At 43.2% G+C, this 27,142-nt stretch overlaps 1 protein-coding gene across 1 annotated transcript in view; it reads left to right on the top strand.

Annotated features, from left to right (window-relative positions):
* The window catches only part of XIRP2 (xin actin binding repeat containing 2), a 77,997-nt gene extending 58,424 nt beyond the window's left edge, over positions 1-19,573 (top strand). The window contains exons 7-9 of the mRNA XM_083404269.1: positions 897-10,350; positions 14,529-14,662; positions 16,654-19,573. Coding sequence (XP_083260395.1) covers positions 897-10,350; positions 14,529-14,623 — 9,549 coding nt within the window. The 3' untranslated portion in view covers positions 14,624-14,662; positions 16,654-19,573. The remainder of the gene's footprint in view (positions 1-896; positions 10,351-14,528; positions 14,663-16,653) is intronic.
* Positions 19,574-27,142: the final 7,569 nt, after the last annotated feature.

Below are 27,142 nucleotides of genomic sequence, written 5' to 3'. Positions count from 1 at the left end.
CTCCTTAAGAGTGATTCCATGAACCAATGTATAGTGACTCACAGGACAGTGCTGTTTGTATATTAAATTATATTTAGGTCTGTTTGGGAGATATCCAGGAAGATCTTGCAAGTGTTTAGTCTAAATTTTACAGCAATAATCTGGAATTCTCTAACATCCTTAAGCGTATTTTTTGATCAACACCCACCTATAAGGTACAGCTTTCCTTTTTGAAATATCCTTTGTGTGCTGTTAAATTCTTTTTCTCTGGCTGCATGTTCTGTATTCCATTTCCCATTCTTAGAGGAAGGCACACACACTATAGTGTAGATAAATGATATTTTACGGGTATAAACTAGCTGGCTCCATGCTCTGTGTTCTGTCTATTTACAATTCTTACAAGAAGGCATAGGCCTTTGACTGCTGCATCTGTTAATATGAGATAAAAGCAGGCAAGATCAAGATTATCTCAGAATGTGTATATACTATAGTGCAGATAAATAATATCGGAACAAACTACCTTGTTGAAGTAATGGAGGCTATGGATGAATTCCACCAGTTCTAATTCACAGAATGTAGGAGGCTGCCTTCTACCAGGTAGGCCCATCTAGCCTATTATTGTCTACACTGACTGGTAGCAGCTCTCAAGCATAACAGACTGGGGACTCTCACAGCCCTGCCTACAGATGCCAGGAATTGAAATTTGGACCTTTCTGCCTGAAAAGCAGATGCTCTACTACTGAGCAATGGCCCTTCCCCAATATGTTGAATCACACTGTTGGACATTAGTTTTGTTCTCAGGTAGATTAGAAATTTGAGCTCCTGCTGCTTAGCACTTGGGAGGGCTGAGTGAACTATATAGAATGAATTCAAGGAAACCGTTTTTTAAAAGAAACAACTAATTTTGTCCCCTAAAGATTGAAAATGAGTATCAAGAAATGGCCTGGCCTTCTGCAGCCTTTTCCTCTTCTGCTGAAGTGGCTTCTGCAAATAGACAGCAGGGAATATATATGGCGAGGGAAACCGAGTGCACATCTGCTGCCTCAGCTGCAGCTTATAGCTGCTCTTCCAAGTATGCAAGTACAGAGGAGTTTCCTCCTCCACCTTCTCCAGACTTACTACAGGCTCCACCTGAAATGACAGAGTTTTCCCAGTCCCCTGAATCCTCTCCCTCTCCATTGAAGCAGCCCCTTCCCAAAGATCTGTATTCCAAGCAAAGAAACCTTTACGAATTAAAGCGTTTGTACAAACACATCCACCCAGAATTGAGAAAGAATTTGGAAAAAGATTACTTCAATGATATTTCTGATATCGTGTCTAGTGACACTGAAATAAGTAGCTCAACTGCAAGAGATGTACGCCAGGCGAGGTACGTCTTTGAAAACACAGAGAGCAGCCCTCAGAAGTGCATGAGCCCAGAAAGGGAATATCTGGAGTGGGATGAAATCCTCAAGGGAGAGGTCCAATCTATGAGGTGGATCTTTGAGAATCAGCCTCTGGATTCCATCAAAGATGAATCTCCTGACCCGGACAATGTTAAAAGCATTGCCAGTCAAGAAATCATTGCAGGTGGGGATGTTAAGTATACCACCTGGATGTTTGAAAACCAGCCCATTGATGCACTGGGGGGACATTCTTCAGACAACACTGAAAGCGCAGACAGAATTCCTGAATTGGCTCGAGGCGATGTCCGCACAGCCGCGTGGATGTTTGAAACTCAGCCACTGGACTCAATGAATAAAATTCACCATGAGAAAGACCAGGAATCCAATGAAACCTCTGATGAGGAGATCACTGGTGGAGATGTGAAAACGGTGAGGTATATGTTTGAAACACAACATCTGGATAGCATTGGACAACTTTATTCAGTGGATGAAGCTAAGCTGCTGCAGCTCCGATCTGAATTACAGGAGATTAAAGGCGGTGTGAAGAGAAGTATAAGGCATTTTGAAACTCTACCGATGTATGTTATTAGAAACAATTTGGGCCAAATGCTAGAGATTAAAACTGTCCACAGAGAAGACCTTGAGAGAGGAGATGTCAGGACAGTGCGCTGGATGTTTGAAACGCAGCCTTTGGACATGATCAACAAAGATTCCTTGGAAATCAAAGTTGTCCGTGGAATCTCCATGGAGGAGGGTGTCAAAGGTGAAGTAGGCAGGGCAAAATGGCTCTTTGAAACCCAGCCTTTAGATGCCATTAAGGAGGAGACTGAAGAAACTGTGGTGGAAAAAGAAGTCATCCTAGGCACTGATGTCTGCAGAAAATGCTGGCTTTTTGAGACTCAGCCTCTTGACACTCTAAAGGAAAGTGAAGATGAAAATCCTCTACCCACAGAAGAAATAATCGGAGGTGACGTAAATACCACAAAACACTTGTTTGAAACACTGCCAATGGATATGCTGAAAGACAGCCCAGATGTTGGAAAGCTTCAGAAAATGGCTGCCACTGAGGAAGAAAAAGGGGATGTGAGGCATCAGAAATGGATTTTTGAGACTAAGCCCCTTGAACAGATTAGAGAGGAAAAGAAAGAAGTCATAAGAACTGTGAGACTGGAGGAAATTGACAAGGGGGATGTGAGCAGCTGCAAACATGCATTTGAAATGTGCCGTTTCAGAAAACACGACGACTCATGTAAAATCCATGTGGAAGGTGTAACAAGAGGTGCTGTAAAATTAAACAAAGGTCTTTTTGAAACAACTCCATTATATGCCATCCAAGATAGGCATGGAAAATATCATGAAGTTAAAACAATTCGACAAGAGGAGGTTGTGAGAGGGGATGTCAGGAACTGCAGGTGGCTCTTTGAGACAAGGCCCATTGACCAGTTTGACGAGAGTATTGAAAAAATTGAGATCATCAAAGGGATCTCCTCACAAGAAGTACAGTCAGGTGATGTGAAAACAGCCAAGTGGCTGTTTGAAACTCAGCCCCTTGACTCCATTAAATACTTTAGCAACGTGGAAGATGAAGAAAGCACAGAACAGACTGAGACAACTGAAATTGTGAAGGGGAATGTTAAAACATGCAGGTGGTTATTTGAAACCCAGCCAATGGAATCTCTATATGACAAAGAGAAGGTCACGACAGACAGTGAAGAAATCCGCAGAGGAGATGTCAAGACCTGTACCTGGCTCTTTGAAACTCAGCCTCTCGATGCAATCAGGGAAGAAGCAGAAACAGCCATAAAACTTCACACTGTGGAGCAGGAGGACATTCAGGGAAATGTTGTCCGCACAGCTTGTTTCCTTTTTGAGACTGAAAACCTAGAAAATATCCAAGGAGAAGAAGAGAAAGAACTCAAGCGGGTGGTGGAAATTGACATCCAGCCTGGAGATGTCTCCACCATGCGGTATAAATTTGAGAATCAATCGTTAGACTCAATAAATGTCAGCTCAGAGGAAGTTGTGAACAAAATTAAAACCATCCAAAGTGAAGATATACAGAAAGGGGATGTTTTGCGCTGCTGTTGGCTTTTTGAGAACCAGTCAATTGACGAAATAACAGACCACCAGGGAGACAGGACCTCAGTTAAAACTGTTACAGACATACAAGGTGGAAATGTGAGGAAAGGATGTTTCATCTTTGAGACATTTTCTTTGGACCAGATTAAAGATGAATCTTCTGTAGATGTCAGCACCAAGAAAACCATAAGTGAAGAAGAAATAGCCAAAGGGGATGTGAAAAGTTACAGAATGCTATTTGAGACCCAGCCACTTTACGCAATTCAAGACAAAGAAGGGTATTATCATGAGGTGACTACCGTGAAGAAGGAAGAAGTAATTCATGGGGATGTACGTGGAACGCGGTGGTTGTTTGAAACAAAGCCTTTAGGATCGATAAACAAATCAGATAATGTGTATGTTATAAAATCTGTCACCCAGGAAGATATTCAGAAAGGAGATGTTAGTTCGGTCAGGTACCGATTTGAAACACAGCCGCTGGACACCATTTCAGATGAGGAAAAATTCATTGTACCCACAGTCAACACTGTGCAGGGTGGCAACGTGAAGGCCAACAAGAAATTATTTGAGTCTGAAGAAAGCCAAGGAGGCATGTATGTAAGAACAGTGAGTGTCAGCGAAATACAGCAAGGCAATGTCAAAACGTCTACTTGGTTATTTGAAACACACACCATGGATGAGATTAGAGGAGAGGGGTCAGAGTATAAAGATGTCAAGACAGTAACAAAGGAGGATGTGCAAGAAGGTGATGTTCAGCATGCAGTGTGGCTTTTTGAAAACCAGCCTCTGGACTCCATTAAGGAAACGGACGAAAACGATACAAAAATAGATAAAGAAGAAATTCCACAGGCAGATGTAAAGACTACGACGTGGCTGTTTGAAACAACTCCTTTCCATGAATTCAATGAAAGCAGAGTTGAAAAGGAAGAAATCATAGGGAAAAGCGTGAAAGAAACTTTAAAGGAACTTTATTCTCACAAAGTCGTAGAATCCCATGGGATCATCTTGGAAGCAGATGAAATTGGCGATGTCCGAATGACAAAATATAAACTTATGAATCAGGAGGCTCCTGAAATACAGAAAGAAGAGATAATCAGAGGAGATTTAGCCAACATCATGTTGAACCTGCTGTCCAAACCAGGCCCCATTGAAAGGGAAACCAAAGTCAATGAAGATGAAAAGGGAAATGTGAATTTAGCAAAAGAGCAATTGCTGAATAGATCAACAGATGTTCACATTGAAAAGGAAGAGGTAGTGAGAGGTGATATACAGCAAGCCATAAAAAACCTGTTTAGTAAGGACAGCTCTGTAAAACGTGGAATTTTAATTCAGGAAAATGAGAGAGGTGATATTAACATGACAGTCTATTCTCTCTTTCACAAAAAGGATAGTGATAAAATCGAGCAAGAAGAAGTGATATGTGGCGATGTGAAGCGTACAATTCATAGCCTTCTCTCTTCTGCAATGAATTATGAAATATCAGAAAGACCTAAAATAGATGATTCAGAAAGGGGAAATGTTCAGTTTTTTACAACATGCATAGAAGCTGGGGCACTAGATTATTTGAGACTACTCCAGACAGGGGAAAACGAAACATTTGCAAGACATAATCAAGAAGAGGAGGAGGAGGAAATCATCGGTGGTGATGTTGAAGCTACAAAACTGTTGCTTAAGAAAAAGAAGTCTCAAATTCAGCGGACAGTTGAGGAAACTGACATAATCCCTGGAGATGTGTGCAATGCAGTTAAAATCTTTACAACAGAGCCACAAAATACATCTTGTCATGTATGCAAAGAAGAAATTATAAGGGGTGATTTGAAGGCAGCTTTAAATTCCCTCAGCCAGGCCATAAATCAAACAACTGTTACAGAGAAGGAAGAAATTATAAAAGCTGACATCCTTGCAATTCTGAAGTCCCTTAAAGAATCGGCTTCTCAGCTGAAGGAAACAGAAAAGCCTGATGTCATCCCTGGAGATATTAAGCAAGCGATTGAATCTCTGGAGAAAGCAAGAAACACAAAAAGCCAGGTATTGAGAGAAGAGGTTGTTCGGGGTGACCTTGAATCCACACTGAGGTCTTTAAAAGCAGCACAACGGTCTTTCAAGAGCGTCAGCAAAGAGGAAATGGTCAGGAGGGATGTTCAGGTGGAGGTAGAGAGCTTTCTTGAAACTTCTGCAGAAACTAAAACAAAGCTGCAGCAAACAGGCACCGGCCGAGAGATGAAGAGGCTCACCGAGCAACTGCATGAGCCCCCTCAGCAATTAGTCAAGAAGCAAGTTAATGTAACTGAAAGTTCACAAAATAATATTGAAGAATGTCACCGGGAACTTCATGAAGGAATGAAGTCTGGGGAGACAAGCGTTCTCACTGGAGGCACCAGAGCAATCCATTCTGTTCAGAAATGGAGCAGCAAGGCACATGAGTCAGATAAGAAGAATGTGAAGTGCTTATCTAATTCCCAGCACAAGGTCACCGAGAAAGTGGATAAGTCCACGAATAAGGTCAGAGTCCAGAACATTGTGAAAAGGGAAGCGAAAAGTCATACAGATCAATATGTGATTGATCAACCTGCTCTTCCTAGCAGTATTCAGAAAAGCGAAAGAACAGAGAAGTCAGAGGGAGGTGGAATGCTGCGGAAAGGCAGTTCACCCGGCATTGTACCGTCTGCAAAGCAAGTAATGACTGGAAAGAAGCAGAATGTGTTCCAGGAATGTAAAGATGAAGAATATTTTGACATGAGCGTTCAGGAGGAGAGGAAAGAAAAATCAAAATTGTCGGCCCGTGAGCACAGCTCTCATTGCAGGGGTGCGGAGCAGCTGGTCAACATGTCAACTGGCGTGATTTCCAAAGCAACCGGTCATGTTGAAGCGCAAGGGGCGCAGCAAGATAGAAAACAATCTCAGTATTCAAAGGCAGTTTGCCAAGAGAAGAAAAAGAATGTTAAGGCGACCCAAGCGGAGGTTTCCATGGCATCAGAGCAGAATATTAAAACCAATAAAAAAGTCAGAGTCACCCAGGAAATGCACAGCCAATTTAAAGAAGCCGAGAGGAAGCAAGACATTATCCAGCAAAATGAAAAATCCACAGTGAAGTTTCAAGGAAAAGCTAAAGTGGAAGCTGCGGCATCGGACTTCAGAGGTGTGGTGAAAAATCCACTGAATCCAAACAAAAACCCCAAAGACCCAGACAGGACAGAAATTGATTCTCCGCCTCCGCCTCCACCTCCCCCTTCGCCCCCAATATCAGTGACTTCATCTGAAGCAGATCTTCCTCTGCCTCCTCCTCCTCCTCTGACTCATTTCATGATGGCTTCTGACAGACAAAGCTTTCCTTCCCCTCCGCCCCCCATAGGACAGGCTAAAGCCGAATATGAACATTTTCCTCCTCCACCTCCGCCCCCTATCGAAGATGAGCATGAATTGGTGGCTTTGGCTTCATCTCCTGTTCCTCAGCCCTTTGCTGTTCATCAGGCAAAGCAAAGGAAAGAACATTTCCTCAAACGTCTAGACAACACTTTGCAGCAGTCGACTCAGCTTCATGCCAGTGTTAAGCCTGGCAAAGCCCCACACAGCAAGAAACATCCTCCAATAGAACTTACGAAAGAGTCAGAAGCACCCCAGCCTAAAACATCTCACAAAGTTCACCCAAGCATTGTCCAGAGGCACCAAGAAAACAATGCCACAAAAATAATGGAAGAAAACATGGAAAGCACAACAACGAGGAATGTTGTTAGCTGTGAAAAGAGAGAAGAAAGAGTTTGTGCAAGGGCTGAAGAGGTTAGAAGGCCGGCATCAGTTATGGAAGTGATCAAGCTGGAGCCCTCGCCATTAAAGAAAACATTCCCGCTTGTCAAATCTCCTTCCCTGCCAGCAGATGTGACACAAGCGAGTCCTAAGCCTTATGTGCGAAAATTCAAAACCCCTTTAATGATTGCAGAAGAAAAATACAGGCAGCAAAGGGAACAGATGGAGCAGAAGCAAACCCAAGATGTTTGCAAAGTGGTTATGAGAAGAAACAGTGAAGCTTCGGGAAGTTCAGTTCAGACAGAGCCAGAACATTGTCTGCCAGTACTAAAACCAGACAAACAGGATCAAACCCCTCTGCCAGGCCTTTTGCCCTCAGCTCCAGATCGGCCCACTCAGCCTGAATGTCAGGGAAAGGCACAAGTCATGGTGTCACAAAGCAATAAACTGCAGTCTATGTCAACGGTATTAGCTGCTGAACAGTCTCAGACCATTGTTAGGATCTCAGCAGAGGAACACACTCAAAAAACATCAATGCGTGAGTCAGAAAACCTAACAAAGCACTGTGTGTCTTCTCAGAAGGTACAGACCCATGAAGAACATCCTATGCATGTAGGAGAGCAACATAAAAATGTGGAGCATTTGCACATGCCCAAAAGCAAACTGGTCTCCCCTACTTTCAATGTAAGAACTGTCAAGCTTCCCACCTTAGAACAAAGTTCATATGAAACCCACAAGGAGTCTGAGATGCATAAAAAGCAAGAGGGAACTAGCTTCCAGAATGCTGTGAAGCAAGAAGTTCAAGAGAAACAGAAAGACAATGTAAGCAATTCTATCAGAAAAAAGCAAAGCACCATAAAGACAAATAACCAGGTGAATGTTGATGAGAAGACGCAACTGGGGAAAGGACTCCTAAAATATACAGAAGGCAAGCAGGACGGAAGAGAGAAAGATTCAAGTGAAGTGAAGCAAATATTAGTTCAAAGGAAAGAAACAGGGACAGAAGAAATGAAGCAAGAAAGAGTCTCCTTGGCTGTGGAAAGAAAGCAGAAGCAAGTCATCGCTTGCCCCAAGGAAGAGAAAGTAATAATCCAAAGAAAACAAGACGAGGTTAGCAATAAATCAGAGAAAATGGTCAAGCAAAAGATAATTGATATGCATCAGGAGTCACAGACATCTATCTCACAGAAAGAGAAAACATTTGTTTCAGAAACAAATGCCCAAAATAAAAAACTGTCCCAGAAAACTAGCAGCCTACAAGGAAAGGAATATGCCCAGGAAACGTCCACACAGCAGAAAAAGGGCCTTTTAAAGGCAACAGAGATGAAACAGGAGCTGGCACAGAAAAAGACATTATCATCCGTTTCACCAGGAGGATCACTGCAGAGTAACGAGAAAAGCCCAGTAGATATATTAGAGTTTTTGAGGAAACGTGAGGAAGTACAGCAGGTGTTGTCCAGAGTGAAGGAGTTTGAAACTGAGCCGAATAAAAATGGGCTCAAAACATTACAGGCATTCTTAAATGTCATTCCAGAGTGGTTGGTAGAGCAAGACAGGAAGCAAAACTTAGCTTACTTCACACAAGGGAATGATGTTGAGAAGATGAAAGAAGAGTTATCGCTGATTAAAGATCAAGCCACCAAAATGCTTGAATCCTTTGAGGAGGCCATCCAGACAGCCATGAATTCCACAAAACCCCAAAAACCGAGAAAAGAGTTTCCTAAAGTTGGGGGATCATTGCAAAAGACAGCTAAAGTAAGCATTGGTTCAAGCAGGAAAGAATCACAGGAGACTAAAGAGATGATCAAAGACACAAGGGCACATCGAGAGGTGAAACAGCAAGTTAGTGAACACAGGTTTTCGGAAACCAGAACTTCTTCACCCTCAACCCTAAGAATGAGAGCACCTTCACCTACTTACATTACAATTGAATCTAGATGCATTGAATCTCCTCTCAGGGAGGTCTTGTCTCCTGTTCAAAGGGAAAGTACCCCAGTCCCACCATCACCACCTCCCAGGTCTACTACACCAACGTCTAAGGTGCAGCGGCCAGCTGCCTGCCTCTCCCCCTCTCCTCCAAGAAGCCGTTCTGAGCAGCTGGCCAAGCTTAAAGACACCACAGTAAAACTCGCTCAAGGAGCAACGCAAAACCGATCAGTAACCCCAGTTCCTATTGTGGAAAAGAGGTCAGAGATAGTGAAATCTCCTGCAACACTCCGCCGACAAATCAAGATTGAGGCACGGCAATCTGATGTTTTGACTTCAAAAATGTCGTCCGTAAATGAATCCCAAATAACTGCTGGTACAGTGAAAAAAGCTCGTGACGAATCCAAAACAAACAAGACTCACATCTCCAGAAAGGGAGGAAACATTCCAGAAGGCTTAGAGCCACATGGACAAAATATGGACTCTGTCAGCAGGACTCAGAATATTGAGGTTTCTAAGACTGGTCCTCAAGGTCTTGCGCAGAAGGCCGAAGTCCCTGAATTGATTATTCCCATAAGGACGGAACTGTCTGCATCTGAAAGATTGGGCAAGGAGAGTGAGGATAAAATACATGTAGTGTTAGGAACACTTCATGATAAGCCAGTGGCTGAGGTGAAAACAAAGAAAAAGTATGTTGAGAATGGTGTAATCGGTGGTAAAATAAAAGAAGAAAGGCATAGGGTTAGGAAAGAGGAATTGAGCCAAACTTCCCAAGAGAGTGAGAAGAGATTAGATAGCTTCCAAAAGTTTCCAGGCAAGTGGCAAAGAGAACCCAAGGAAAACGCACCTTGCAAGCAAAAGCAATGTGCCATTAAAGAGCATCCCTTGGAACCCAGGGTGTGCTTTGATGCAAAGTTCCACACTGAATGCTCCTCCGGCATGGATACGTTTGAGAACACCGTCGTGGAATCGAGAACTGCCACCTCCACATCACGAAGTGCAGATGGGATGCAGTCAGGATTTGGCTTCAAGCGTGCACCGCCAACCTATGAAGACGTCATCTCAGGGCATATCTTGGATATTTCTGCTGCTGATTCACCAGAAGAGCTGCTAAGGAATTTTCAGAAGACATGGCAAGAAAGCGAGAGAGTCTTCAAAAGCCTCGGCTACACGGTGTCTGATGCTGCCGAAGCCGAAGTGAGAAGTAGCTTCCATGAGGAGGCAGAGTTTATCAGTGGTAAATAAGCATGCAGCGTGTGAAGCAGGTATTAACAACTTGGGAAGAGTATGGCACCATTGGCAATGAAACATGGAGTGCAATTAATGTGTCTATTGGAAGAGTGAAGCTACATAACTCCAACTAACAATTATTTGCTGGTGTTTTCCCCTCCCACTTACCCCAACTCTCTGTGTCTCAGAAATCTTTCCTTTCCAAAGGCATGTGCTTTGATATATGTGCCAAGTGTGGGATTCACCTAGATTTAGGTTGAAAAATGCAAATGTTAAATTTGATTTCTGGGAATGACATTCTCCTGAGCACTAAAATTAGAACAAAATAATTAACATACTATGACATTTGTTTTAAGATACTTTTGTTGATTCCTTGAGTTTTAAAAGTATGCTAACATGTGTGGGTTGTTTTGTTTTTTTGCACTTAATTGAATGAAGGTCTTTGGATCTGCATGGCATATAAAACTAATATGATCTTTTGCAGCCATCATTTTTTTTAAAAAAAGTGGCTAGTGCTTGACTTTTTCCTAGAAGAGTATGCCCATAATGCAGGGGTGTCTTGTCTCCAGCCACCCAATGTTTTTGGACTACAACTCCCATCATCCCTAGCCAGCATGACCAAAGGTCAGGGATGATGGATATTGTAGTCCATAAACATTCGGAAAGTGGCAGGTTAGCTACCCCTGCCTTAATGCAACTTCATTTTGTTTTATATGTGCAGGCCTTTAAAGAGATTTATAGCTCAGCCCTTACAATGTGCTCCGTGGTAATGATCCAATTATAGAAGTGTGTTTAGGGCTGAAACCTCAGAATGCCAGACAGAGAGAAAGAAGACATCATAAAATGTTGCATTTATTTGGAGTTCTACTCTGTGGCGTGTGGAATTATTGTCAAAAATGATTCTCCCATAGGAAGGCACTCTCAATGATGTTTGTGCCAAGGGATGGGCACAAATTGATGGAGCAGGGAAAGGAAGCACAATAATATTGCACTGATTTGATGAAAACACTTCATTCATACTATTTCAAATACATGTTATAGTGAAGGAGAGACTGAAGACACTAATTGCAGTAAAAAACATTGTGAAAAGGAGCAATGAAGTTATGGATATAATCACTAGATGTTATCCAGGTAAATAGTTCCGCTAGTGGAAACACTTTTGGCTGCACCACAGAACTTCCTCTCCCTCTTCTCTGCCTGCACATCCCCAAAATATGTGGTGGGTGTTAAGTTGTGGGTGCACATATCAGACGTCACAGCGATTCTTCAAACAGCTCTTGTTTATTCACAGGCCAGAACAGAGCTGAACTGAAGGGTTCAGTCAGCCTGCTTATATAGAGCTCCAGTACAACGTAACTGTAACAGTTTTCTAAAACTATCCAATCACTGAACGTCACTTTCGATCCCTTATTTGCATGACTATCTACAGTATCCCCCTGCTGGCCCAGGGTGAGAACTTCAGTACATAACAGTGGGTTTCTCCACAACCATCTGAAACAGCTTTAAGTGGTTCGTGGGGTTGGACAGGAAGAAAAGAGGGAGGGGAAGTTTAATTGCATAGCCAGAAATGCTTGCACTACCAGAACTGTTGAGGGTGATTACATCCATAGGATTTTGGGATTTCCAAACACTCTGTTCCAGAAACCAACATATGGGCTTGGAACCCATGAATAGAAAACAAAAAGAAGCTCATAGAAAGGGACTTTCCTGCCCCTTTCTCTCCCCTCCCCAACAACTCTTTGGCCTCCCTGGATATTTATTTATTTAAAGAAATTATTAGCCTTCATTCAAAATATTTTCCCACAGTAGTGTACAAGATTTAAAACAATTAAAAACCTTGTAAAATATAAGCAATATAATCAGGGTCATAATAACAGCAATAAAAACATTTCAGGACGTTATATCACAGCTAAGAGACTAAAAACAAAGGGTGATGATATTGATGCCATATTAATCCATTTTAATTGCTATAATTAAAGTGGTGATGGGCTTCATCTGTGAAGGATTCCATCTGATTTACTTGCATGCCACTTTTCCAACAGCAAAGTTGAGCTCAAAGTGCTTCATAGCAATAATATGTACAACATGTCAGTAAATACATCAATGTCAAAAGTATAATAACAGAGCAATTCAAATCAGAATAATCTGGTCCCAGGGAAAATCAGAGTCGTGGGACCATTGCCTTACCTAAACCTTTTCTGGCAGAGGTGGAGGCATTTCTCTCTCTCTCTCTCTCTCTCTCTCTCTCTCTCTCTCTCTCCTGTTTCAGCTCTGAGCATGAGCAGCAGAAAGGCCCAAATCAAGACCCTAACTTGAAAAGAGGCCATTTTAGGACCCAGAAAACCCTTGGTCACTCCTGCTGCTCCCCATATAACACCCACATTTGGGGTCCTTGCACCAGCTACTGTCAGCAGGAATACAGATGGCAGTACCATCTTCAGTAGGTGCAATGGGGCATCCATGGCAATAGAGCTACCCTTTCAGCAGAGCTGGATGGAGTGGCATTTGCCCAATTCTAACCCCCTCCAGGAACATGGATCAAGGGCTCAGATTGCTTCCTAACATATCAATATGCAGAGTACAAAAGCAACAGTAATTATAAGCTACCGTAATTTCTCACAAAAATCAATACTTAATATAAACAATTCCAATTAAATAACACTAAAAACAGTTAAATCAGCAACCTAAGAACTGTATGAATGGTCTAAATGCAAAAAAACAAAAAAACAAAAAATAACCACAGTGTCAATACATTTAAACATAGAGGAGCACATGTAAAATATTCACAGATTGTTGTTGTTGTTTAGTCGTGTCCGACTCTTTGTGACCCCATGGACCAGAGCACACGAGGCACTTCTGGCTTCCACTGCCTCCCGCAGTTTGGTCAAACTCATGCTGGTAGCTTCGAGAACACTGTCCAACCATCTCGTCCTCTGTCGTCCCCTTCTCCTTGTGCCCTCAATCTTTCCCAGCATCAGGGTCTTTTCCAGGGAGTCTTCTCTTCTCAATGAGGTGGCCAAAGTCTTGGAGCCTCAGCTTCACGATCTGTCCTTCCAGTGAGCACTCAGGGCTGATTTCCTTAAGAATGGTTAGGTTTGATCTTCTTGCAGTCCATGGGACTCTCAAGAGTCTCCTCCAGCACCATAATTCAAAAGATTAATTCAACCTAAACAGGGTATTTCAAGAACAAAACATTTCTCCAAAACTCATTCTCTCTTCTTCTGGCCAAATGTAATTCAAAAAGAAAAGAAATCCAGATTGCTGTCATTTATTCTGAAGTGTCTTCTTTTTAGCAAGGATGTCTAAGCTGTGCCCCTTCCCCCAGATGTTGTTGGACTACAATTCCCATCATTCCTGAACATTGGCCAAATTTAGCTGGGGCTTATGGATGTTGTAATCTGACAACATCTGGGGTGGGCATAGGTGAGTCAGCTCTGGTTTATAGTTTCAGTACACAGGCGGCGGGACTGTGGAGTGGAGTTGGTCAGCTGGTTTCATCCATTCCTGGATGGAACACAGTCCCTCGCAGAGAGCACAGCAACGCAAACCTTGGCAGCAACTTCATTGCTAAACAGCATCAAGCCCCCCACACAAACACACACAAAGGGATCGACATCACTGTAATAATCCACGTTGTCCAAGGAGAACAGATCTGATTCAACAAAGTAAATAACACAAAATGTCTTGGACTATTGATCAACGCTGTTGAGCCAACCCTTTAAAAATGTATGATCTGCTGCCTCTCGAAAATCCCCAATGCAGTGAAAGAGGAAAAACAGGCATTTCCACTGAAATATGTGCTAAGGGGGAACATATGCATCGCCTCCCCAGTGGGAAGGTGTGGGCGAGCTCCGGCTGCAGAAATATGCAGCTTCGCTATGCAAGCTCCTGCTTGGCACATGACAGTGAAAATGTAAAAGTAGGAAGCATGAGTCACTCTTCCTCTTGGAATATTAAACCGCAATCTGTGCCTCCCAAGTAAACAGGTGAGCCTAGTCTCCCAAGGATGTATAGGTTATGATGCAACATGGATTTTATTTGGCCCTTTAAACTGGAATCTTAGGTGTTAATTCAATGTGAGTCAAGCATTTCAGCTTTCTTAGTGGTGGCAAAACGTTTGGTGCAGAGCGTGAAGGGGGAAAAAAATGAGTAATAGCTCTGAGACCCTGACTTATTTATTTCTAGAAACTGCAAGTTCAGGGAAAGGAAACGTGCCTACTTTGTCAAAAGAGAGTCTATCCAATGGAATGCCTGGTTGCCGACAAGCAGACCTTTCATAAATCATGTTTCCGGTGTCACCATTGTGGCAGTAAATTAAGGTAAGATGAAGTGAACAATTAACACGTTGACATACAAATGCTGTCATAGCCGGCATCTGTTCTCATATGAGTGATATCCAAGAGAGAGGGTCAAAAGCCAACAGACCGGGAATTCCTGCCGAACTCTAGTACCGAAATGGTCATTTGGCAGGTCACTTAAGCTCTTTCTCTTTGGACATTTCCATCTAAGGAGGGGGAGGGGAATACCGGTTCTCCATATTTTAGAACTTGTCAGAGCTGGATGCAAAGTGTGATGTAAGTCTTGTAGGTAGAATCAGAGCGACAAGAATAATTGGGTGGATCTGTTCCCTGGAAATTATTTTCCATTTGCTATGTTTGCAAAATAATATTGCACATGGACACTGAATATGCTGTGTTTCCCAAGGAACTCATAATATTTATTTAGTTGAAAAATTCATTACTTGCCCTTCAACAAAAGGCCTCAGGACAGCTTACAGTAATACAATCATGCAATTAAAAAACAAAGAAAAGAAATATATCAGTTTATGCATGATTATTTAAAAAAAACACCATGTAAAACGATTCCAAGAAAAAGCAGCAAAGTATAGATCAACCAAAAGAGAAGAGGTGCACTGCACTGCTCTCCTACCACGTTGCCCAGTCCCAGTTGGCTCCCAGGAATAGCAGTGATGAGACTGGACAGCCTCACCACGCTTGCATTGCTGTGCTGTATTTCAGTACGCTGCAGTTAATCAATACTTGTGTAATGAATCTGAAACACACCTTGGTTTATCTGAAAAGTGTTCAAACAGAAAGTACAAATGGGTTGTGGTTCCTCTTGCAACACTTGGGGGGTCATGTGTGAAATGTCCGGCTCGCATACCATGCGGGGAGATGCGTGGCTATCAGATGCAAGGTCTGATGTTCCTTGGTGTGGCGATCACACAGGGTCCCCGGACGTTTAACGGTCTATTGATCCCTGTGCCACTACTGTGCTCACTTCCCCGCTGCCACCAACCCATTACTCTCGGGTAAAACACTGAGTCCAGACAGTTGTTGAAAGTGAACCAAAAAAACAAGTTTATTTTACAAACATTAACAAGTTTATGGTTTCTCAGATAATATTCCTGTCAGTATCTCAACTTTAGTTTCTTTACCAGCCTATACCTTCCTAATACCTTCTGAGGGATTATCTCAACTGTTTGACTGACTCCTCTTAACAAATTCTCTCACTCTCTCACACCAGACTAGCCCAACCCACAGATTTATCTTCTCTGTCTCTTCTAATATGTTTTTCTAAAGCGGGTGTCTTCAGCCTTTGGAGACCCATGACCTACTTTTAACCCAAACAAAGAACCATAGAATTGTGGTGTTGGACCCTGAGGATCATCTAGTCCAACCCCCTGCAATGTAGGAATATGTAGCTGCCCCATGCAGGGATCAAACTTGCAACCTTGGCATTGTCAGCACCACCCTCTAACCCACTGAGCTATCCAGGCATGCATGTGAGGACTCATTTCTTCTTCTTGTGGCCATATATTTGCATGGTGGTGGTGCTCCTGTTGCAACCTCCTTTGGATCAGGCCACAACCCAATAGTGAGTTGAAGACTGATCCGTCAAAAGAATAGGCACCTTCAACCTACCCTTATTCCACACTGCCTCACAAAGAACAATTTCTATCTAGTGCTGCACACTGCTATGGTTTGTGCCACTTCTTGCACAGGAAGATAGCAGATGGCCCTGAAAAACCAATTTCCACATTTAAAACAAAGTTATAAAACCAACATTGAAAGTGAATGTTATATCACTTGCTAGTAGACATAATCTGTTAGAATACATCGAATCTGTAATCTCTGAGAATACATTAAATAAAATGCATTTATTATCTCTTTTCTAAAATGATATGAGTTAGGGCCATATTTATAGAAACTGTTATTTATAGGTACTTAAAATGTCAACTGAAATTGGATATTCTTGGAGCATTTGTGATAGATAGATGCCATAAAACACTTTCTCTTTGATTTGGCAGCTTGGGAAATTACGCTTCTCTCCATGGAAAAATATACTGTAAACCCCATTTTAAGCAACTTTTCAAATCCAAAGGAAATTATGATGAAGGTTTTGGACACAAGCAACATAAAGAATTATGGATTCCCAAAGATCAAAAAGGTCCCATTGGCTGTGTTCGTGCTCAAGAAGTTCATCCACCCATCTCAAAGACAGAGAAACCAACTGATCAAATTTCAAATCCTGGCAGGAGGCGAGGGCACCGTGAAACTTTGGGTGAGAATTTAAAACAAAACACAGAGTGGGGGAAACTAAATGTCACATGGCCTCCTTCTATGGAGACACCCAAAAAATCATTTTCTATTGAGGAGGAGGTTAAAGTGAATAAACCAAAATGGCCACCAGAAGTTTCTGAACAAGAGGTCGTCAGGACCTGTCTAAATCCATGTGTGGGTGACCGAAACCAGCATCAACTGGCAAATGGCGATGATTATATTTGGGAAACCAAGGAGAAAAAGAGAGGTGAAACTGTTGACTCACAATCAAATGGCCAGCCCTTTCCTACTTCTGCATCTCAGGGAGTGGAAGCCACAAATACCAGTATGACAAGGACATGTGAAGTCGGCAAAAAGGGGGGAAACGAAACTAGGCAAGGGAAAACAAGTGAAGCTGAAGAATCAGAAAAGGAGAAGGAAAGTGGAAAGAATGTGAAAGAATGTGGTAACACGACTATGAAGCGTACTGAAAAGGAGATGGATGGAAGAAATAGCAAGGCTGATGTTGCGGAAGTTATACCAGTGACTAACACAGATGAGGACATCATATTGCCGAATAATAAGGATATCACTTTCAACAGCAGCAATAACAACAACAACAACAACAACAACAACAGTTGTATATCCGCTTTTCCGCATCAGAACATTGGGAGACAGGAAGTATCTCTGGGGGATATGCACTCTTTGTTAGGAGAATTGAGCCACACAAAGAGCGCTCCCTATGAATATGCATTTGAAAGGCCAGAGAGAGACACAGGAAATTCAGAACAGCTCAGTAGAACTGACCCTGACATGGGCTACTCTGCTGAGGCTTTAAATCTCGTTGAAGAAAGCATCAAAAGGAAAGTTACCACTACCTCAGATAGTCTTATTCGACATAATAAAATTGCCAGTTGTCAAAAACCACGTGCTAGCAACGCCGTCATTTTAAAGGAGGTCGCTAATGCAACATATCCTTTGGATAGTGAGTTACTAGGCACCAGGGAAGCAGTCAGACATGCTAAAAAGTTAAATACTATTTCATCTGGTAACACAGACACTTTTTTTTTATCCCGCAATGACAGCATTGGTCTGTTGGGCTCTTTTGGTGCAACCAACGATGTTTCCAGACCGCATTCAAAAGACGCTATGAATGGTCGTATTAATATCTGTCAAGCAAAGGAAATTATGCAGAAAGATACAAGCGTAGATTCACTGGACTCAAGCTGTAGAGCTGTTCTGTCTTCTCAAGAAGATTATGTCAAGATGAGGAAGCCAGCTGATGGAGATCAATTTAAAGGAAATACACAGTATGATGATAATGAGTAAATGTAGTCCAATTGACCGAGCATAATTTGTTAACTGTGGTTAAACGTTTATATAACCATTATTTATGAAATATACCTTTCACATCCGGCTACCTGCCATAACTTTTTGTAAACACTTAAACCACGAGGTCGCACCAGAAATCATTTATTTGTACTCTTATTTCACCAACGATTTACACTTAATTTGCTGGAGGTGTACTGGAATTCATGTCTAGCTGAGAAATATCTGTCATGTCTGTTCAGATAAAGATAATCTGTATTTTTAAAAAATGTTTATTAAGGGCTACTTCATACATGCAAGCGCATCTCCTGTTTACCCAGTGCTTGATAGCTGTGGCTAAAGGTGTGAACTGAAATGTATCTAGTTTGAGGTGACATTGCGTGTATGAAAATTCTCACTGTGGTTTTAGCTCTTACGATGGGCCCCTTCACACATGCTGTAGATGATTGTGTTAGTGTTGCATTCAAGAGATGAGCGTGCATGTGTGACTCCATCCCTGGAAAAACAGGCTACAATATTATTCTCTTCTACTGCACTTTTTCAAATATATGCTTTATCTGTTGTAATAAACTTGGAGATGATGCACCTGGTGTGCTCTAAGAGGAAGACAAAGGTTTCTAAAGATATTTTTTCACCTACTGTTATTACTGTAAGTAAATGAGCTGTTGTTTCATGATATGGTATGTACATTTGCTTCTTAGCTATAGGAGTAGCATTGTTTCTTTTTCATTTTTTTTAAGAAAAGAAATATTGAATCAGAGTCCTTGGTTGAAATCAATCATCATAATGCACCATAATCCATTTATCCAGCATTTGCACATTATACATATCATTTTCGTCGTTGAGGTATGATGTGCCTTCACATTTTTGAATCCAGTGTATACATTATGTTGCCTGAAAACCAAAAATAAGGTGCATGATCCAACCAAAGTTAAGCAGTATGCAGCAAGATCCTTTGCATATTTTCTTAAAAGTAAGTACTACTAAGTTCAATATGGCTTACCTTCATAGATTTGCACACTAAAAGTCCCATTTAGCTCAATGAGAAAACAGTAAGCTAAGTTTCTCCCATTGGAATCAATGGGACTTCAGCTTGCTTGTGTTGAGCTGATGTGCATTCAGAGAACTTCTACAGAAATAGTGAGCTGGTGAGCCAATGTTAATTCACTGAAATATTCCAACGTGACTGGAAACGAAACCAGGCTCTGGTTCAGTTTTAGAAACATGTAGCACTTTTGATGACTGACTTTTATGTACTGAATAGCAGTGATTTTTCTAGGTTAACAGTAGTCGAGCTTGCATGAAAGCACTTCACTGAGCAGTTGACAATGCCTAATAATAAAAAAGCACTTTACAAAATGCAGCTTTTGAGTTTATTTTTAAGCCCAACACTTTTGAAAAAGTTTGGCAATAGCAAATTACTATAATGGTTTTAGCATAAGAGAATTACTTTGTGGTGAACATAAAAAATAAATTAAATAAAGTCAGCAGCACTGAAAACCAAACTGAAGCCTAAGGTTCATAATTATTCCTCTCTGGGAACACTGGCTCATAAAACTAAAGTAATATACATGATGAGGACAGAAGAAAGATGCTGCTGGGTGAGCCCAAAGGCCCATCTAATTTGAGGTGGTCAACCAGATGCCTGTGAGAAGCCCACAAGTGGGACACATGAGCAAAAGCATTCCTATGCACATAAACACTTTTTCAGTGGCGGCATGAGCATCACAACAAGAGCCAATGGTAGACCATGAATTTGTTGACTGTCCCGTTAAAGCAGTTTTGGGAGTAGGGATTTCAACCTCACCCTGCAGCCCAGCATCCAGATGGGAATGCAAGTTGCCCCTTCCCTGGTCATCAGATTGTAGTAGTAGTAGTAGTAGTAGTAATAATAATAATAAATTATTCATTCATTTATACCCTGCCCATCTGGCTGGGTTTCCCCACCCACTCTGGGTGGCTCCCCACAGAATATTAAAAACACGATGAAACATCAAACATTTAAAACTTCCCTAAAGAGGGCTGCCTTCAGATGTCTTCTAAAAGTCTGGTAGTTGTTTTTCTCTTTGGCATCTGGTGGGAGGGCATTCCACAGGGCGGGCACCACTACTGAGGAGGCCCTCTGCCTAGTTCCCTGTAACCTCACTTCTCACAGTGAGGGAACCGCCAGAAAGCCCTTGGAGCTGGACCTCAGTGTCTGGGCTGAACGATGGAGGTAGAGATGCTCCTTGATGTTTACTGGACCGAGGCCGTTTAGGGCTTTAAAGGTCAGCACCAACACTTTGAATTGTGCTCAGAAACGTACTGGGAGCCAATGTAGGTCTTTCAGGACCGGTGTTAGGTGGTCTCGGTGGCCACTTCCAGTCACCAGTCTAACTGCCGCATTCTGGATTAGTTGTAGTTTCTGGGATTGATTATTTGATGAGCAGGGAGAGGGCAATTTCCACCCTTCTCAGCTGATCTGCATGGATCAGCTGAAGAGGAGGAAAGCTCAGGATCTGTGTATGTATTTTGTATGTGTGTGACAGAATGTGGTATGGCCCCCACTGCCATGTAGCTCCTGGAGCACTGGCCAAGGCTGGGTGTGGGGGAAAACAGCGAGCTATCAGTTCTGCTCTGAGTAAAACACTCAGCTTAAGTGTTGCTTCAAAAAAGGGGGGGTGGGACTTGGGAGAACAGACTGAGATGCACTTTGTGTGGAGAAACCCACTTCTCACACTGTGAGCAAGAAGCCCAGCCTCACTCCACCGGATAAATTAATGTTACAGTGCTGTACTGTATAAAAAATTGTGGGTAGTTGTTTCTTTTTTAAGATGCACATTCCCTCCACTTGAGAGCACTTTGCCTTGAACTGTTCCTATTATACAACTCATCGAACATTTACTCAGAGATTTGCCATCATCATAACCATCTCACATGGCCTTTTGGATGCTGATCATTTTTATTTGTTTCTGAGAAAAAGGTTGCATCCTTCACCCTTGCCTCCAATGAAACAAATGTGGTATTATGACCTGCATCTAAGTGATTGGCAGGGAGTGTGACTTTGCAAGCGTAAATTCCATTGCACAAATGATTACCAGCCCAAAGTGCTCCCTGAAAAGATTTTCCATATATATATATATATATATATTCATTGCACAATAGTCTAAAACTTTAAGCAGTACTCTAAATCTTCCCTGAAGGAGATAAAAATGAGGCAGCTCATCCATACCAGAAATGAGACACATGGATCACTTGCCCAAATCCCCATCAATTTCAGTGAAGAAGGCTGAGTGAAAGAAAGAGAATGCAAAAGTAAAGCCAAACCAGTCCGTGCAGCGCAGCCGTTAGCATAATAATAAAAAAGTTGAAGTCAAAGAGATCAGGGAAGTGGCATTCTTGAAAGTATTTCTCATCGGGCTAATAGAAAATGACTGTAGCAACTCTCCATTGCAAAACTTGGGGGTGAAATGGTGTTGGGGTTGGATGTGATTGTGCCCTTTGTAATATCAATAGTATGCTGAAATCAAATCTAAGAAGCTTTGGAAGAACTGCGCTGTGGGAGCCTTGGAGCTGTCAGGACAAACAGGCAAATTAGCAATGTGGAAGCATCTTTTAGCAGAGGTGAGTTTCTACCATTACCCACTTTCCTGAAAGAGGCTGACAGGAATTTCCTAAGGAAGAAGGGGCAAGGTCACCTGGGCCATGGTGACCAATCACGGGGGAGCAGACCTCGCCAATTTAGGGCTGCTCTGACCTCTCCTCGTTCTCTTTCTGCTCTGCAGCAAAGGTGAAAGGTAGAAGGTAGACAATGAACTTTCTTCCTGTGTGGCTTGGATTCCACCTTCCTGTCCTCTTGCACAAGCCACAGAGAATGGATTGCACAGAGTTGTGGTGGGAAATGAGCTGCTACCAGCAATGGCAAGCCTGGATTGACTTCTCTCTCGTCTCCTAATAACATGTAAATGAGCTTACCTGACAGGACAGGAACCAGCCTTGACTGATGGAGCATAATCATTGAAATGTGGTGATGGCCAATGGCTTAGGCTGTGATCCCAAATCTACTCCACCCTGGTGGAGTTTTCCAGAGGGCTGGGACCACCGGCACCTTCACAGTCCATCTGCACCTTGAGATCTATGGGTATAGGGCAGTATGCAAAATTTAATAAATAATAATAATAAGGTGGGAGGGGCAAGCAGATTGCTGCACAGCAATAGGGCCTTGCCAAGGATCCAAAGGGACCTATTTGGGAGGTTTCTGCTGGTAGGGATCCCACCAATGCACTTCCACTCACGAGGCAAGGTGAGGCAAAGGTCTCAGGCAGTAGGATCTAAAGAAGCAACAAGATCCAAAGGGGTAATCGGTCCTGCCTCCAAGGAAGGCATCAGCTGTGCTGTCCCCGGAGGCCAACCCTACCACCTCTTCAGCTGCCCTCCCCTGCCACTACAGCAACCTTTCAGTGAAAAGATGATACTGCTGGTCTTGTTCCACCTCTAGAGAGAATGGCTGGGACCAGTTTCTGGGGTCTCCTGGGCTCTGATTCAGAGCCAGCACCTTTCTCCCCTGCATGGCCTTTGATCCCCAAGACCACCATTGGTTATGGTTAATTTGATTCCCTCCCTGGTTCCTGATAGAGATCTTGATTCCCACCTTGTTCCAGGTGTCGATCTTTACTCAGCCCATCTTCCCTGGTTGTGGGGGAAGGGCACCATTTGTGGTTTGCCTCAGGTGCCAAAGTACCTCAAGCCAGCCCTGCTTCCATCCACTTGTTTGGTGGGCAGCAGGTGGAGCTGCACCTCAGTAGAGCAATACCAGAGTCAATCCACAGGTAGCAGTGGGTGGGAGGCCAATGGAGGCTGGCGGAGTTAGGCAGAGGGGCACTTCTGTGAATCCAACCCGTCCCTCAGCCTGGCGCAAAGCGGGTTTGGATTGCTCTGCCAAATGCCTTTATAAAAGAGAAAGGAGGATCAATGGTGTGTCACAAATTCATGGGTGGCTTTAAGAAACGTCTATATCCAGAGCCCATTGATCACTGAATACCATTGGCATGGGCAGAGATGGGGTATAAACTGAAATGTTGCCTTCAGACTACGCATGGGTTTTCTGCAAGCATCTGGTGGAAATGAAGATGGTGGCCTCAACCTACAGTGACCTTTGGTTTGATCCAGTAGAGTTAGAGTTCTTCTAATGTTCTTAAAAAGCTTTTTAAAAATTGAATTCCTTTGTCAACCTAGGAAGGCACAGGAGCCCCTTGGGAAGGTTCACTAGCTTTATTGAATTTGAAATTCCTTGGCTGCACCTCAGGCCCTGCCACAAAATTCACTTTGAATTTTGCTTTATGTGAAATATCACCGGTGACTCTACTTGCACATTTTCTTCAGACTATCTGCCAAAAAGGGGGGTGGGGGAGGCTGCCATGAGGGTTTTTGAAACTGGACTTTCAGCTCAAACCTGGTTCTTTTATATACATAAACCTGTAGAATTGCTACCTCTGAAATCAGGGGCTGCCAAAAATCCAGTCAGCTCTGCTGAGACTGAGCAGGAGGGGAAAGGCCATTTTGTGGCCTCGCTACGGAACTGTGACTAAAAGCTACATTAAACCTTTCAACATTTGCTCTGACTCATAAGACAGTGCCTCTCTTAAGTAGAAAAGTTAATCTGGTGGAAGAGAGATAAAAATCTAAAACTCTTTTGTAAAAATGCCATCCTGGGACAGTTTCATTTTCAGTTTTGTCAGATCCATATTTAACTCAGAATGACTCTTTGCTGCAGACGCTAGAGACTGCAATAAAGAAGCAAAACAGCCCACAAAACAGAAAGGGGCTACTTTTCACTGGTGGTCATTCCAAGGGTAAAACGCCTCTTCCCCGGAGTTGTCATTGTTGTTTGCTAAATATGTTGGCTTGGATGTGGTCCACAACCCGTCATTGTATAAAAGGCAACACTCGTGTTTTGTCATTAGTGCCATCTTGTCACTATAGCAAGAGAACTGGGAGCCCAGATGATTTGCAGGTGGGATTTGTGGGGAAGGGGGGGGGAGGGAGGAGAAAGTGGGGGGGGGGATCACACCACTTACTATGCCCTTCTCCCAACCTTGTGTTGGTTTGACAATTCATTAGTTGTCATCTGAAAAGAGTCATGCAAATTCCTCTTAAGTGTCAGTTTGTGTCATCATTTATGACAGAGGGAAAGTGACCATGGGATGGGCCATAGAACTACATGGAGGCACTTCAACAAATACAGATTCAACACGGGAAAAATGACCTTTTTCTTCTTCTCACAACTGTGAGTACAAACTGAGGATGCAGACTTGCATCTGGTGCAGCTGATTCCTTAGTTGGGGCTACTTTTAGTTGGTGAAAATATGAAGTAAAAGCATACCTGCTTGGGATACACACACACACACACTTGCAAGATTTTAAAAAAATTAAATATGTTAGCAATAAAATGTCACTCTCCGGTATACCAGCTTCAGTTACATTGTGTCACAACTTTGTTTATTTTTGATATTATTATAGTTCAAATAATTACAGTTAAGGATTCAATTCTAGTATGAAGGATGATGACTAAAATTACTTGTGCAATATGTGGCATGTTAGTTCTTACATGCTTTCTAATGTGTTGGGCGTTTTTATTTCTAACAGACTCTCATCCTTACAATGAAAGCCTTTAGTTTAGTGTCATAGACTGGCAGGACAATGGAGAAGAGGAAGAGGATCCCAGTGCGGGGTATAGCAACTGGGACTGGGACACACCGGGGCAAGCTGAGGATGGGGCAAGGAGAGGCTGGTGTAGAAAGTACTCATGGAGTGTCAGAGGATGATAAGGGGATGGGGGTCAGTGCACAGGAACCAGAGCAGCAAGACCCATCACCAGAGCCACAGGGATCCCAGCCTCCACGAACACAGGGGGCTCTGAGGCATAGGGAGCAACAAGCAGGGTGCTCTAGGAGGCAGAGGCAGGCAAGGGCCCACAGCCCAGCTCACTAGCAAGCCAGGCGGGGCTCACTAGTGTGTGATTCCTCAGCTGGAGTAGACTTGGAACAGGTGAGGTCACTTGCCTCACCAAGCCCAGGTGCTGCAATCAGCATGCAAACTATAAAACAGCAGCAGAGCTGAGGTGCTGTGTCTGCTCAAGTGCCCATGTTGATGGACCCCAGCTTGGATGAGGTAGAATCTCTGTGGGACTGTGCTTCAGTTTGGACTTTGGACCTATGGATTGACCCTGGACTGGGCGCTTGCCACCAGGTAGGCCAGGGGTTCAGGCCATTTACTGAGCCATTTTCTTCTCAACTGTTGAGGAACTGCTTTAAGAGGCAAGAATCAAACATTATTTAATCCCTTTGCAGCCCTGGCACAGCACTCATCACCCTGCAATATAGGGTGCCATCTGGCACAGGAATGCCTCTCCTCTTTTGCATAGAAGGGCCACAGCTCAATGGCAGAGCATGTGTTCCACCTGCAGAGGACCAAAGTGCAACCCTTGGCATCTCTGGATTGGGCTGGGGGAGACTCCTGCTTGATATCCTGAAAAGCCACTACCACTCACTTGCGCTATGTGCTAAGTGAAGACTGTGCAAGGGAGTGAACTTCTGGAGAGGAGCTTGCAGTCACTTTGCTCCTTCCCAGTGCTTTTTGTTGCTGCACCATACTGAGATAAGCCAAAGTTCGGTTTACTGTGTTGTCCAAACTGTGGTTAAGCTCATGCTAACCTTGGTTTGGCTGACTGCGCGGTGTGAATCAGGCCAGTGTGGCTAATAGTGAGCTATATCATGGGTGGGGAATCTGTGGCATCCAAATGTTGCTAAACTACAACTCCCACCATCCCTGGTCATTGCCCTTGCTTGCTGGGGCTGATGGGAGCTGTGTTTTGGCAACATCTGAAGGGTCAAGGGTTCCCCAGCCCTTAGCTAGATGAACCAATGCAGACCCTCCAAGTGTCCCTATTTACCATTGACAGTCACAGGTTTACAGATGCCGTCCCAGTTTCTGATTCAATCCTGGAATGTCCTGCTTTTCCTTAGGACATCCCTATTTTCATTGGAGAAATGTTGGAGGGTAGGAAACTATTCAACCCCCGAGCTGTCTGAAGGCAGTCCTGTACAGTGGTACCTCTGGTTACGAACTTAATTCATTCCGGAGGTACGTTCTTAACCTGAAACCATTTTTTACCTAAGGTAAAAGTTTAGCTGATGGGGCCTCCTGCAGCTGCCACACAGTTTCTGTTCTCATCCTGAGGTAAAGTTCTTAACCTGAGGTACTACTTCCGGGTTAGCAGAGTCTGTAACCTGAAGTGTTTGTAACCCGGGGTACAACTGTATAGGGAAGTTTTCAAATGTATAATGTTTCATGATGTTATTATATATGTTGAAAGCTGCCCAGAGAGGCTGGGACAACCCAGTCAGATGGGTGGGCTATAAATAGTAGAGATGTTACGGAATTTTCATAGGGACGCGGGTGGTGCTGTGGGTTAAACCACAGAGCCTAGGGTTTGCCAGTCAGAAGGTCGGCGGTTCAAATCCCCGTGATGGGGTGAGCTCCCGTTGCTCGGTCCCTGCTCCTGCCAACCTAGCAGTTCGAAAGCACGCAGTGCAAGTAGATAAATAGGTACTGCTCTGATGGGAAGGTACTCTGATGCACTGCTCTGGTTCGCCAGAAGCAGCTTAGTCATGCTGGCCACATGACCCGGAAGCTGTATGCCGCCTCTCTTGGCCAATAATGCGAGATGAGTGCCGCAACCCCAGAGTCGTCTGCTACTGGACGTAACGTTCAGGGGTCCCTTTAGTGTTACTATTTTCATAGGAGAAATGCTGAAGGGTGTGTCAATCGTCTGACTCAATATAAGGTTGCTTTCTATGTTTCTACCTATGTCCCTAAAATGTAAACAATTCAACTGATCCATAGCTGTTGGGACAGCACAGTCTAGCTCTCTCTATCCGTATCGGCACT

The sequence above is a fragment of the Podarcis tiliguerta genome, assembly GCF_965153285.1.
Source record: "Podarcis tiliguerta genome assembly, chromosome: 1".
Taxonomy (NCBI): domain Eukaryota; kingdom Metazoa; phylum Chordata; class Lepidosauria; order Squamata; family Lacertidae; genus Podarcis; species Podarcis tiliguerta.
The sequence above is the reverse complement of the archived record's forward strand: the minus strand, read 5'-3'. Positions and strand labels throughout refer to the sequence as shown.